We start from the raw sequence: 13,530 nt of genomic DNA, 5'->3' as shown, positions 1-13,530 counted from the left end.
TGGTTGAAAAAAATCTATCCTCATGACTGAAGTACTTAAGTGTTTGTATATGTAACACACATCCAGATAACGTTTCCTTTTTAAACTTATAAAACAGGGTAAATCTCATGTATATTGTTTCCTATGCCAAAATAAAACATTCCTAAGCATGTTTTCTGTTGGACAATCAATTTCTTTAGAAGCAAACACACTGCATGTTCAGTTTACTGTGACTTGTGAGAGGTATTAATTTCCTTCCAAATTTGGGAGAAAAGGTTTAAATATAGCCAAGCTTTGGCTGGGAGTACCAAACGTTTTGCACATCTTGCCATGTTATGGGGGGCAGAGGAGGAAACTGAACAGTTAAGAACTATACTTTCAGAATTAATCATAACCTTAATTTTAGGAGGTAGAGCTAAATAAAGGCCAACAGGAACTGAAATGTTTCTGGGGGCAGCTGTAGTAAGTCAATCTTGCAATATTTTGACTACGCTCTTTACAAAAGCGTGCATTGGGCTTCTTTCAAATGATACAAGCAAAGGAAAACGTTAATCTACATTTTTGCACCTGAACAGATGTTAAGAAGCCATCTATGCTGACTCAATGCACAACCTGCATTCTTAATGTCCTCTCTTAACTCTACTTTCTACCATAAGAATTAAGTAAAATACAATAACAAAAAAATTAAGAAAGTGTAAAAAACTTTATTAAGAAAATGTGTAGGATTTAGAGATTTTCTAGAGAAACTTGTTTCTTCTGTTTTCTTTTCCTTTTATCTCAAACACAGCAAACACTCTACAAGAAGCATAAGCAGTAGCATTCTGAATTCTTTCCTGCAGAGTCAGTGAATCTGGGACGTTCGACAGATGACTGTCAACGTGGCCTCCCCATTCTTTTGTTTCTTCTTCTCTTATTAATAAGGGTTTTCCCAATGACTGGCCAAACAGTCGACAGACTTCTTGAGCTTTCCTCCGCGTGTTTCCAACAGCAGCAACACATACTTGACGGCTGAGAGGTAGAAAAACCAGCACAATAACAAGCAGGCCCAACTGCTCTACAAGTACTCCTGCCCAGCATTTATTTTTAATGCCTCAGCTTTTGTAACTACACAGATGTAACGCACATCACCTTCCCCTGGGTTCTGGGTGATTATTTAGGAGTTTTGAGGAGGGAGTGTGCGGAGGAAATGTCAGCATCTTCACCAACTACCATCAGGCCTTTTATCACTGCAGACGTCCATGGTGTGTGGTGCAGAGCACGAGTTCAAGCCTTGCCCCAGGCACTCAGGTGGCCCAGCTGTAAGGCGCAGTAGCACCTATTTAACCTCACTGGCCTGATGTCCAGGCTCCTGCCTGGTTGATACCTTTGAAATACACTTCTGACATCTCCAGAACCATTACCAGAACCATTATCTTGCTTCTTGGACCAGGCATAATTATTTTATTTAAAAGAGGGAAAACACCAACCAAGAATAAACTTCCCTCTGCCCCCTCAATGTCAGTGGGAGAAACAGGACTTTGAATAGTTAATGTCAAAAATATTAAGACCATGAGCTTCAAAGCAGCATATTTCGATGCTGAGCAAGCACCGTATGTGGTTCTTTTCAGATCACGTCAGCAGCTAAGAGTAATGGGAATTGGCAAAGTTGCTTAGAATTATCAACATCTGGTAACACGCTTGCACCTTCATGAATAAATACAAATTAAATCTACGTGCTGATGTAACCAAAGTCAAATTTTGTTGACCTAATATTCACAACAGATTATACTTCCAATGGAAATTAGTGGGAAAATATTTTTTTATTACATTCTGCACAGGGACACTGTAGAAAGAACAAGCTGTATCCTCTAGGCTGAAGAGTACTAATTTATAAGTCATATTTAAAAACAAATACTGAAACATCTGAACATAAATTTTAATAGGTATGAAGGAAACTATTTGCTCCCATTGCAAACAGTATAAATTATGTATTCATACTAACTGTTATCTGAGGCTGTAAAATTCGTGGCGTGAGAAAGAACTTACCGAAGGGTGTCTACAGCTTCTGGTGTATGGTAGAAATGAGGTGGACTGATGGTAACAGAGGTTCCTAGCTTTTCAATGAGTAGATTGCAAACATTCTGCATTTTTCCAAAATCACTGAATATAATACAGACCTGGGAGTGAACACAGACATCATACAAATAATTTTTTAAAAAATTTTCTGATATGATCCAATACTTGTATTGAAATCAGTATAAAGCCAGATATGTACAAACTAACTAAATGTATTAGTCCTGTATGTAACTCCAACATTTTTTTACTTGGAACATTTTAATATAGCCCCAGAGCCTACCATTAGGTTTGCAACAGAAAGAAGTTCATAAAATGGTTTAAAACTGAGGATTAAGAAATACTCTTTTGCGAGGAAGTACAGCATTCTTGGTATGCAGACAATGTGAAGAATGAATGTGCTCTTTGGGACACATGACGATGCATCCTGGTTCTTCCCTTTTTAGATCACTAGATGTTAATTATGCAGAAGCCCAAGCAAAATGATGTGGAAAACATTGTGCAGGAAGGAAAATTACATTTTAATTCCAAGCATTAGGTTGAAGAATCCTGAACTGTGAGATTAAACTAGGCCTAGCCCAGTATAGCTTTCAGTAGGCTCAAAACCCTGTGTTGGTTGAACAGACTCCAATGTCTACAGAGAACTGGGCACTTCAGACTTGGATTAAAAACAATTTAAATATCTAGCTGTGTGTGGCGTTGACAATAAGAAGCATTAAATATTGTTGCACCAGGAATTCAGGTGCTTTCCCAAGTGCTACAAAGCAGACATCACCATCAGCCCCGGATCCAGAGCCTTCCACATGGGGAAGTGCCAGCCAGGCGGCCACTTTCCAGGCAGGAGCCGGCCTTTTTCTGCGGCAAAGCACAGATGCCAGGAGTGAAATGATGCTGAGCTACTACAGCATTCAGGAATCAGAAATCCTGGGTCACAAACACTTTTTTAGAAGTGCTAAACCCTCATCTTCACTTCCCGGTACAGTGCTCTCACCACCAAGTCAGGCTCACCTTCTCTTTGATCCCTGACCCTTTCCCTTTGCACAGTGATACAGCTTCAACAGGAGGGGAAGAAAAACACTGTGGTAAAGAAAATTCCACTGCCAACCCCTGTGACATCCAGTCACCCCTGTGACTGGTGCAGTCCATGCAGCAATCTATCCCAGGGAAGGTATATGGTACAGAAATCCAAGCTATGGCACAGCAGCTGCACTGCAGCAGCTTCTTGTGTGCATACCACAGCTTTACCTCAACAAAAATGAGATAATTCAAGGAAGGTGAATTTCTCAGTGAGAGAGGAGTGGGCTACTTCATACAGGGTAAGGTAAAAAATGGATATTGACAACTATCACAAAGTAATTAATGCACACGTCTTGTTAACCTTGGTAGCCTCTCAAGGCAGTACATGTACCTCATCCTGGCTTGAATCCTTGCACTAGCTCTGTAGCTTTTCACACAAGTGAGCCAAAGCTGGGCTTAGGGCCTTAAAAACTGACCAAAATGGAGCAGCGGGGCAATTCCATCTTCTACATGGACAAAAGGTCACTCCTGTTGTGCAAAACTGCACCAGTTTTGCATTTTCATCTCAGCTGCATGCCCTTTATCTGTACCTTGGGGGCTGGCTCACTTTCTGGAAGGTGCAACACCAATTTTAAACAAGTCTGAAGATGAGACTAAACCTAGATTTCTTTCTTCTGTGGGAGTTCTTGCCACAGACAAAAAGCGTACATCCATCATCTTGTGCTGTTTTGCCAGAAAACTGTCGTCGTTGTATTTTGTGGGAAGTTGAAAATCTCACTGTGAGGACTGTCATAATCTTTTCCAGATTGCTATCAGTGTTTACAAGATTAGTTCCGTCAAGGAGATGAAACAAAAGAATGATGAAATAGAAGAACTGTGGGTCTTAAGCTGCTCAGGTTGGGGCAGTTCTGGGCACGCAGGAAGATTATTGTTAAAAAATAAGCACATAGTCAGGTACCCTCACAGGCAGAAAGCAATAGCATGCATTTTGTTGTTTTTTCCCCCCTAAAAATCATGGTCTTCATTTAGAGCTAGATGAAATAAATTCCACTTACATTCACAGAAGATACCTGAGCATGAGGGTTGGACTGGATGTTCTTTAAAGGTCCCTGCCAACCCAAACCATTCTAAGATTCTATTATTAAAATGCAAATAAGTGTTTCATTTTTTTTTTTTCAGTAAAATTATGATTAAGTTTTAAAAGGGTGAAAAAGTAATAAGAGGGTATGCAAAACCATTATGGACATCCTAAGGTTTGGGTAAGGCTGTAAAGGACAAGAAGCTATGGTTTGTAAGGAGGCAAGTATATTAAGAAATGCACAAAACCGACATAATCTTCATCCCATGAGATCGTCATGCAATAAATGAACTATTGTGATTAAGATACTGTAGAGCTTTGTGACTTACGCAATTTCATTCTCCTGCATATTTTCCTTTGTTATAGCATGAATTCAAATTTATCTCCTTACAGTTGAAAGCATATCTTGAATGCTTAATTATACTTTAAAATAGCTATTTGTCTGGGAATTTCTTCAATCTTCTAAAAACGCTACCATACTGCTACTTAAGTGTACAAGGCAGCCAAAACAGCAGTACTATGGCTGGATTTTTCAAGTGCTAACACCCCGGTCTTAGGCAGCCATACAACTTCTGAACAGCAATTACAGCTGGTCCAAGCTGCCTACAAATGAACACTAAATCCATGTAATTTGCTTGCCACATAAAATCTTTGCTGTGTAAAAATTAATAGCAGAAAGGAGATGGCTGGTTACGTTACCACTTAAGACTGAATTTGTAAGCTTAAGCTTGTCTGTAGCCTAAATAATAATTCAATATAGTTTTATTAATTTTTAAGTATAGCTTATCTAAAAACATGATGATTTAAACACCCATGATAGCTGGTGTCTGCTTTGTGAAGTTAAAGTAATTCAGAACATGACACTAATGCATACCATTTAAGCATCTAAAGACTCACTTTAAAATCCAAATTTTGTTTTCCAAATTCTCTATTATTTCTGTATTTATTGCTATAATTTAGATGAGAATATGCCTTAAAGCAAACTAAAGAGACTGAACTCTGTTTTAGAGGATTGTAAACAACAGCTCTATAAAACAGCTATCATTTCATTACAGGCTTCCAGGTTTACTTAATAAGAATCTGTAAATTCGCTGGGTAGTGATCGAAGTTTGATGCTCTAAAAAGATCCATTGACTGAAAACACGTAATTTCCCTCAGTGAATGTTTGCAGCACAGCATTTATTTCTTACTGTGGCATGAAGATACGAAAATATACTCCCCTGAGCTGCTTCTGAAGTAAACGGGATTATTCCCGTGATATTTAGCTTTCACACAGCATGTTTTACCTACAGAATTCCAAGTCAATTACCTAGGAAACAATTAGTTTTGCTTTACTTGCAGCAAGCTGATGGCAAAGTCGTGCAGAATAAACCAAAGTCCAGGTGCTGTTCAACTGTGGCTTAAGCAGATCTAGATTAGGGCTGCCACACCACTGTTGTCCCCCATCCACTCTTGTCCTCTGCCTTGCATTGCCTTCAGTTCAGGAGCTAAAATAATGGAAAAAAATAGAAGCTAATCTGAAAAAAGTAAAAGCTATTAACTGCAGCAGCTTTCTGAGCTGACCTGTCACCCGATCACCCAAGTACATCTCCTTGCAAGAAGCAGAGGGCAGGAAGGGCTGGGGGTGAAGGAGAGTGCAGAATCAGGGGGTTGCTGACACTGCCATGGAGCAACAACCTTCGAGCCTCAGAACCAAATATTCCCTTCTGTAGCACTGTATAATATTTAAAAAGCACACAGTCATCTGGGAAGAAAACAATTATTTCTATATTACAGAAAACAAGTCCTGCACACAAGAGAAGACTCCAACTGAACTCTGCTTTAAACTGCAGCCTTGCAATAGTTCCTTTAGACAATGCTGCCGTTACTGTACAGAACATCTGCTCCTCGGGAAGGGAAAAGACAGTCTGCAAATTGTCATTGGTCTTTGCTAAATTTCTTATTCTTTTTTGTTAATTATAATTTTCGGTTAGGTTGAATACATACCTCTGCTTCCATTTGGTAAGTATTTTCTACTCTACTAAAATCCTCTGTTACAGTCATATTTTCTTCCTAAAACAAAGTACAAGAATATAATCTTAAAAGACAGAAATTAAGCATCCGTTGGAAATGTATATACATTGTGTCCTGCAAAAGTTGAACTGTTTGGCTTATTACTTATGATTTAGCAACAGAAATTTGGAATTTTCCATGCAAATCTCTTGCATTAAAAACTAGCTGGATGTTAAAGACTGCTTGACCTTAAGGTAAATTATACGGTAGCTCTAGAATGTAATTTTGCTGCTATTCACTTGAAGAGAACAATTACATCTTAAAAGTGACTGCTAGCTAGAAGCTGTATGTATCAGTGTGTAACTGTAAATTCATCTGGTTCAAAAACTGGAAGCTTTAATATTTTTCAGAAAGTTAGTATGTGAAAAGTGCTTTTCAGGCCCTTATTTAAAGATATTTTAACAGTAGCAGCTTGTAGCAAGGTGATCTGAACAATGACTGAGCAGAATCTTATGCCGGCAGAATCGCAACCCCGAAAAGAGGCTAATGCTACCACTGACACTTGTGCATTAACAGCAGCTACATTATTCAACATAATGGCTGCACTGAGCACTAGCAAATCCTGTAAGACTTGTAAATAAGATACTGATCTAACTAAGATACAAAATAACTCCACTTACATCCGAATATTTGATCAGCTTGCTAGTGGTCTATCAATCATATTTCTTTCACCCACCTCCCTCATAAGTGAATTCTTTGGATGAACAATTTATTGTAAAATTACTACAATACAACCAAAAGCACAGTTTACAATTTAATTGTATATACAACTTTGCAGTTAATACCCAGAAACCATAACAAAGCAGATACTAAGCCTTCCAATTACTGGAAAAGTTTTACTTATTAAATTTATTTGCATAACAAAATAATATTTGCTTTCAGTGTTGACACATATCAAAACATGCTTTGTGTCAGAATATTTCCTACGGAGGTTAAATTCTTCAATTTGTCAAGTAGTATACATGCATAAGTTTATATAAATGATATTAATCATGAGAAGCGTTTTCCTTTTAAAAATATCATAAAGAAAATCAGATCCATAATTACCATTGCACAGCAGCCTCCAAGAAACAAATTCTGAAATGTCAATGTTATGATTGATTTGCAGCACTCATTGAAAAGCACAATGGTCCTATTTTGCATAATCTCTTCTAGTAAGGGCAAGGACCAGGACTGGTTAGTCCCTAAAAAACATATTTGCCCTTTTGCAGTCACAGGTTTGAGGCACTTTGGCAATGTGGCTGGCTCTGGTTTGATAAAGAGCACTCACATCAGTCCAGCACCAACAACTCATTTAATCTACAAAATGGAGCAAATCTTACTGTCTATGATGAAATCCAATTACAATTGACAAGGAAGATTTTTTTTCTAGAACATTTACAGATCTTGTAGAAATAACCACAAGGAAAAACTTTCTTCCACAACTCATGCTTTACGGAAATAACTATATAAAACTTCAGGGTAAACACAGAAAAAGTGCAGTTGTTTTTCCCTTGTTCCTGCTCCTTAAGCCTTTTAAAAAAAGTTCTATTTCCTGCTGAACAGATTAAAGTCTTCTAATTTGGTTTTACCCTCTGCAAGGTTCCTGTGTATTTAAGGACAGTGCCATCCTGTGGCTCCAGGCACTATTGCAAGATCAGTGCAATCTGCATGGAAGATCATTTTGTGCCATCTATTATAAAATTTCCCTCAGAGCTTATTTTTATCCCACTAGATTTAACAGTAGCTCTATGTGTTACTGGAGATAAATGGATGAAATAATTGCTCAAGTCATAACAAGGTGGCCTCCTGTGATAGATCTTCTGTTAGATACGTTGTTCCTGTTTGAGAGGGTGTTTGGACAAAGATATGGAAAGGACAGGTAGGTGATGATAGAATTTTAAATTGGAATCAGGACCTGGACTACATCAAAAAGCAAAGGGCTTTTTTCCTGCTGCTTATGTCTTCTGTTCATATTTTGGCTGAGGAACTATCCATTTGATTGCAATATCCACAGGAAAAAGTGTTTTCACTGTGACTTAGGGAAAGCTACACCTGTGATGTGTCAGGTATTCTGGACTTCAGGAATAACTTTCTCCATTTTCTAAATCTGTGGGCCAAGAATCACAGAAGAAAAATCAAATTAATATAATTGTTATGCGATAACACAATTACCCCAGAAGCTATTGAACAATTCTTAACATAATTGCACTTGCATTCTGCCATAGCCCATTTTTTGAGCCAGCAGTGACATAAACCATCACTGTTGCAGGTGCTGTAAACAGAAGGAGCAGGTCTAGAATTGTGCTTTCCCTTTTATTTTCTTTCTTTTCAACAGGAAAAAAAAATCCTACACACTCTCTTCCTCCTACCTATTGGCTACTTCTGAACAATTTCTTCTTCACAGGACCACCCTCATGATACCATCACTGTCTATAGGAATGACTGCTCCTTCTCCCAGAAGAGAACAGGGGAAAAAACTAAAGAGATAATCAGCAAAAGCACACTCCAAAGAGACAGCTATATAACAATACAGTAGGAGAAAAGCTTACCTGCCACCAAAGTTACATGTTCTGCTCCTGGTTACTGCTTTAACAAACCCATGAGACTGTTTTATGAAACACAAGACCAGTCTCAGTATGGAAAAATGTTTATAGTTTGGAAACGTATGCTAATGCACCATTGTGGTAAGCTACGCTGGTATGTGGTAAGCTACGCTGGAGGCACCTGGAAATGTCTTTTAAAATTTACTTGTACATTTGCACTGGTATATCTAATATAACTTTACATTATGAAAAATATTTAAACAATCAAAAGTTAGCTTCTTCCACCTAAGCATAGCATTTTTGTTCTTAATACTAAAGAAACTGGCAGTGAGTCTTGGTGTGTGCTTGTATCTCCTAGTAGTCCGATTGCCCTAGTGTCCCCAGAGAGTTAAGGACAAGAAGCACCTACGGTCAGGGCGTACTCTAGCTGGGCGTCGGGTACCTGTGCTGCAGCCTCTTGTCCCCTCGCTCTGTCTGTTCTGTTTGGCATTAGATGGACAGAATAACAACCTAAAAATCTGCAGTGAAGAAGTGTCTGCTGCTTTATGTCCATTCAAAAAATAACAGAGGTATATATAGCAGTTACTTCAAGAAAGGTAAAAATCAGACTTGTACTCAGCAAATGTAAGGACACTTGGATACTTTGGAGATACTTCTTAAAATATGCAGTATTCTAAAAGTCTAAAAAAGGTGATGCCTTATGAATGTTTCTACATTTCTTATTCAAGGATATAAGGAAATTTGAAGATTTTGTACCTGACTGAGCAAAACTTCTAAGCTGGTGGTTTGTGTGTTTGTTTGTTTTTCTCCCACTGACTGGAAGGATGTGTATCCATAACTGTGACTCCTAAATAACAGATTGAAAATATGGAGAGTATCGGACATATATCCAAGGATATATCCCAGTACAGACAAACTCTTAAGTCAGAGTCCACTGGATATAGTTTGTGAGCTGGGTTGTTTGTTTTGTTAAATAACACTCAGACTGGTACAATAAAAATTATCACTGTTATTTTTAAACAAGATGGCCAATGACAATTGTTAGAGAGAGTGGTTAAAGAAAACAAGTGTCATCTCTACACCACTACCCAAATAAATCATAGGTGGTAAATATAAAATCAGTTTGCTTCTGCAGAAGGAGAAAAAAACCATTACTTTTGAGCAGCTGGGCTGAATAAGAGAAATTGGTTTCCCAACTGATTTTACTTTCCCTGCAGCCTTCAAAGCAGATTCTGTGCTCTGAAGTGCTGCATATACTTACAGCACTCTATAAATAAATGCTACTATGTGCATCTATTTCTGATCAAAATCCTGTGTAAATATATATGGAAATTAGGTGCTGCCCCCAGGCATCCTGACAAGCTGCTAATGCAAGCTCCTGCTGCTGCAAAGGTTATGCACTCCTGATCTCACAGACTTCCTATAGCAGCAGCAACAAGGGTTAAGGAAATTATTCTATGGATTAATTAAAAATAAATACATGGAATAGCTAGCTGATTTATAAGAAGGCCCTAGATAAGCTTGCAACAACTAGAACCATATGGAGATTATGAAGAGATATTAATTTTACAGTGGTCCAGAATGGCATTAGCTACAAGTGATGTTAGCAAGTGCAGTTAAGAACAAATTGCCAGCAGTGAGAGTTGTTAGTAGAAAAGCTACAAGGCAAATAAAAGCTCCAGCAGAGGAGTGATTTAAAATTGGATGGAACAAAGTACTAAAAATTATACCTTGGGGAACTGCTCTGAAAAAAGCCCAAACCAAACCAACAAACTTCATGTTGTTTTTCTCAGAGTTCCCTAGAGCTAACACTTTGCTAACACGGAGAAACCCACAAGTTAAGTAGCATTTTACAGTCCCTCAAGTAAGCAGAAAGAACTAACATTTCCATTCCCCAGCACATGGCATCTCTGAAACAGCAAACGATTACTGTGAAATGATTATAATAAGACACTGAATGCTCTCATGTAAAAATGGTCCACTCTCCACCAGTGCTCACTTGCTTCCATTACATTTCTGAATCTGACTGCATATATGCAAATATAAGAATTTGTTTGTCGGTAATACTTCATTTTGCAATTTTTTTTTTCTAGCCTGCAGCAGCGCACATAGCCCCTCTAAAGCACGCTCACTTAGTTAACATTGTGCCTACTCCTTTTTTGTGTGCCATTCTCCATGTGCGAGTGCTCTGTGTTACCCTGATTCACTCAGGCTCATGGAAGTCAGTTATTTGGATTCACTGTAGGGTAAATATGTGCAACTCTCTTTTCTAATCTATCCACACTACAAAGAGTTATTTATTTGCAGCCAAGAAGAAAATATCCTATGATCTGATAGCCCACCACAGTGGTGAGTACAAATCTTATAGTTTCCTCTACCAATAAAAACGAACCCACCACGAGTTGCTTTGCCTTCTCCCGTTCCTCCTGAAATCCACCACACTTTAAACTCCTGTTAACTCAATTAATAGAAACTGAAGGCATCCAGCCAGTAAGCCCACACAAAAATGCACTGTTTCTGACTGAACAAGTCATTCTGATGGCAATAGAGTTGTGCTCCCCACAACAGACACACACCCAGACATGCATTTGGGAAAAGCACTGGGAGCAGGATCACGGATCTAGCCCATGGCAGCCTCCATGACTCCTTGCCATCTAGTCCCATGGCTGCAATACAAGCTTTTCCTAAATCAGGGTTAAGGAGTCTTTTATTATTGCCACCTTTATTCCTGAACAAATGCTTTATTTGGCTACTAGAGACAGCATCACTGAGTTTTAAAAGGAAACAGTAAATCTTATTTTCTTGCGGGGGGGGGAAGCTGGAGTCAGCATTTCAAACACATCCAGCATTGGAGATGTGAGCATACTGTTTCATTGTAAGCACATCACTATTTAGGCCGAGTAACTTACTCTCTTAATTTGCATTTACAAATACCAAATTCTATTGTAACATCATGCAGCATCATGAAAGCCTTCTGCAATTCTTTCTTTTTAAATTCCACATTGAATAATTTGGTGTTGATAGCAAACTCTGTCATTTCTCTTTCCTCCTGCTCATTTGTGAATATGCTAAAAAGGCACAAATTTCCTGGGGAACTTCAATAGTAAGCAGCTTTCAAAAGCAACCACTTATTCCATCAAAGATTGGCTTTGTTCTGTTTTAAAAACAGTCCTAGGTGTGGAACACTGTCCAAAACTGTTTTATAAGATCCAAAAACACCAGCACCACCATTGCCAAGGACAAATATCACCCATACAAAGCATTTACAGTGCAGACAAAGCTTTAAAAGCAAGACTACGATTTCGTGTCATAAAATGACTTCCTGAGGCCAGAACACTTATTCAGGTAAAGGAACCTTCTGAGTCTACAAGGGGCTTCTGTCACTTCAGCTATTTGGATCACGTCTGATGTTTTCTCATACCTCTTTACTGAATTGGAACGAGAAAAATAAAGGAAAAAGCTCTGTAGGTGTTTGTCGCTAAGCTACGGTAATCACATAGTTATACTGACACCTGCACACATGAATAGGTTACATTACATTGCTGTGTCCCCCTTTATCAGTTTCCTCCGCACGCACACGAGTCTGCTGCATTACACGAACAGATGCAACAGTCGAAACAGGATGGTTTCCACACACAAAACAAACGACGCGGCGGAGAGCCCGAGCAGAGGCATTACAGCTTTTCTGCTGTGGCTGGCAAAGCTGCACCTCCCAAAGACACACAGGCTGTCATAGCGGCGCCCCGGCGGCCGGTGCCTTCCCGAGAGCTGCAGACGCCGCTCCCGCTCCGCTGCCAGCCGGCTGGGCCGGGGCCCCCAGCGGGCGCCGTGCCCTGGGGGCTGTCCCAGTCCAGCCGCCGCTACTCTCGCCACCGGCTGGAAGGCGCTGTAACGCGCCGGCTGCCGAGCGGGGTCGGGGCCTCGGGAGGTGCCGGTTGGACCCCGCGGCTGAGGGGCCCTTGGGAGCCCAGCGCCGCCGAGGAACTCGCGTTCCGCCCCGGCGCTGCAGGAGGCGGAGGCCGGGTGACGGCTCTCACCGGGACGCCGCGCTGGCGGGCGCTCTGGGCGATGTACTCCAGCCGTCGGGCCACGCTGCTCCGCGCCGCCCCGGCCGCGTCCTTCCGGCTGCTCAGTCGTAGCGACACCCGCGCCCGGTCCGGGCTGGCGCTCAGCTCCGCGCTGCCGCTTACATGCACCTCCCGCCGGGGCGGCCCTGGGGGACCGCCGCGCCCTGCCGGGACTGGGGCCGGGGTCAGGGCCCGGGCCGGGGTGAGCTCGGCGAAGACGCGGGCGGGGGGCGGCGCGGACAGCGCCATGGCGGCGGGGGCCCTCACGGCACCATGGCAACCAACGCCAGCGCCCGCTGCACCCTGGGAGGGGCCCACGTGACACCACTCCTTCCGCCCCCTACCGCCCTTGCCCGGCTGTGGCGCAGCCGTCACGCCGACGCGAGACGCAGGGGCTTTCCCGCCATGACAGGTACCGAGGCGGAAGTTCCTCATCCCCCTCAAGGGAGGTCCGCCATGACAGTTACCGAGGCAGCACCTCCGGCCGTTGCGGAAGGCGGTAGTGGCGGGCGGCTGGGCTGCAGGCGGCAGGAAGGCTGTGGCAGGGCAGGGGACGTGAGGGTGCGCACCCTCTGAGGAAAACCTGTCCCCTCTACGCCATTTTGGACCTATTATAATATTTTTTCCAGCATGCTGAGATGCGTAGCAACCTGAGAGAGTGTGAGGATGGGCGCTGGAGAAAGGGCTAGAGTCCCTGTCTGTGGAGGGCAGGCTGGGTTTTGTTGTGCCACAACACAGGGGTGACTAAAAGCCCCTTTAG

At 41.4% G+C, this 13,530-nt stretch overlaps 1 protein-coding gene across 3 annotated transcripts; it reads right to left on the bottom strand.

Annotated features, from left to right (window-relative positions):
- Positions 1-670: 670 nt before the first annotated feature.
- IRAK1BP1 (interleukin 1 receptor associated kinase 1 binding protein 1) lies at positions 671-13,049 on the bottom strand. Of its 3 annotated transcripts, XM_080342131.1 has the most exons (5): positions 12,741-13,049; positions 7,226-7,255; positions 6,113-6,178; positions 2,005-2,135; positions 671-987 (listed from the first exon to the last, which is right to left on the bottom strand). In XM_080342131.1, exons 1-5 carry the CDS (start codon positions 13,017-13,019, stop codon positions 717-719), a joined length of 777 nt encoding a protein of 258 aa, XP_080198257.1. In that variant the 5' UTR covers positions 13,020-13,049; the 3' UTR covers positions 671-716. The 3 variants fall into 3 exon arrangements, with proteins under 3 accessions (XP_080198257.1, XP_080198258.1, XP_080198259.1); XM_080342132.1 differs by lacking the exon at positions 7,226-7,255; XM_080342133.1 differs by lacking the exons at positions 6,113-6,178; positions 7,226-7,255.
- Positions 13,050-13,530: the final 481 nt, after the last annotated feature.

Source organism: Nesoenas mayeri (assembly GCF_963082525.1).
Source record: "Nesoenas mayeri genome assembly, chromosome: 3".
NCBI lineage: Eukaryota > Metazoa > Chordata > Aves > Columbiformes > Columbidae > Nesoenas > Nesoenas mayeri.
Note: the sequence above shows the minus strand (reverse complement) of the source record. Positions and strands in the feature narration are given on the sequence as shown.

Excerpts from the sequence above, each read along its gene's own strand:
- IRAK1BP1 (XM_080342131.1), bottom strand. The coding sequence starts at position 13,019 with ATGGCGCTGTCCGCGCCGCCCCCCGCCCGCGTCTTCGCCGAGCTCACC. Across the intron at positions 2,136-6,112 it reads CTTACCAAATGGAAGCAGAG|GTCTGTATTATATTCAGTGA; the intron begins GTATGTATTCAA and ends GTTCACTCCCAG. Across the intron at positions 988-2,004 it reads GAAGCTGTAGACACCCTTCG|CCGTCAAGTATGTGTTGCTG; the intron begins GTAAGTTCTTTC and ends TCTACCTCTCAG.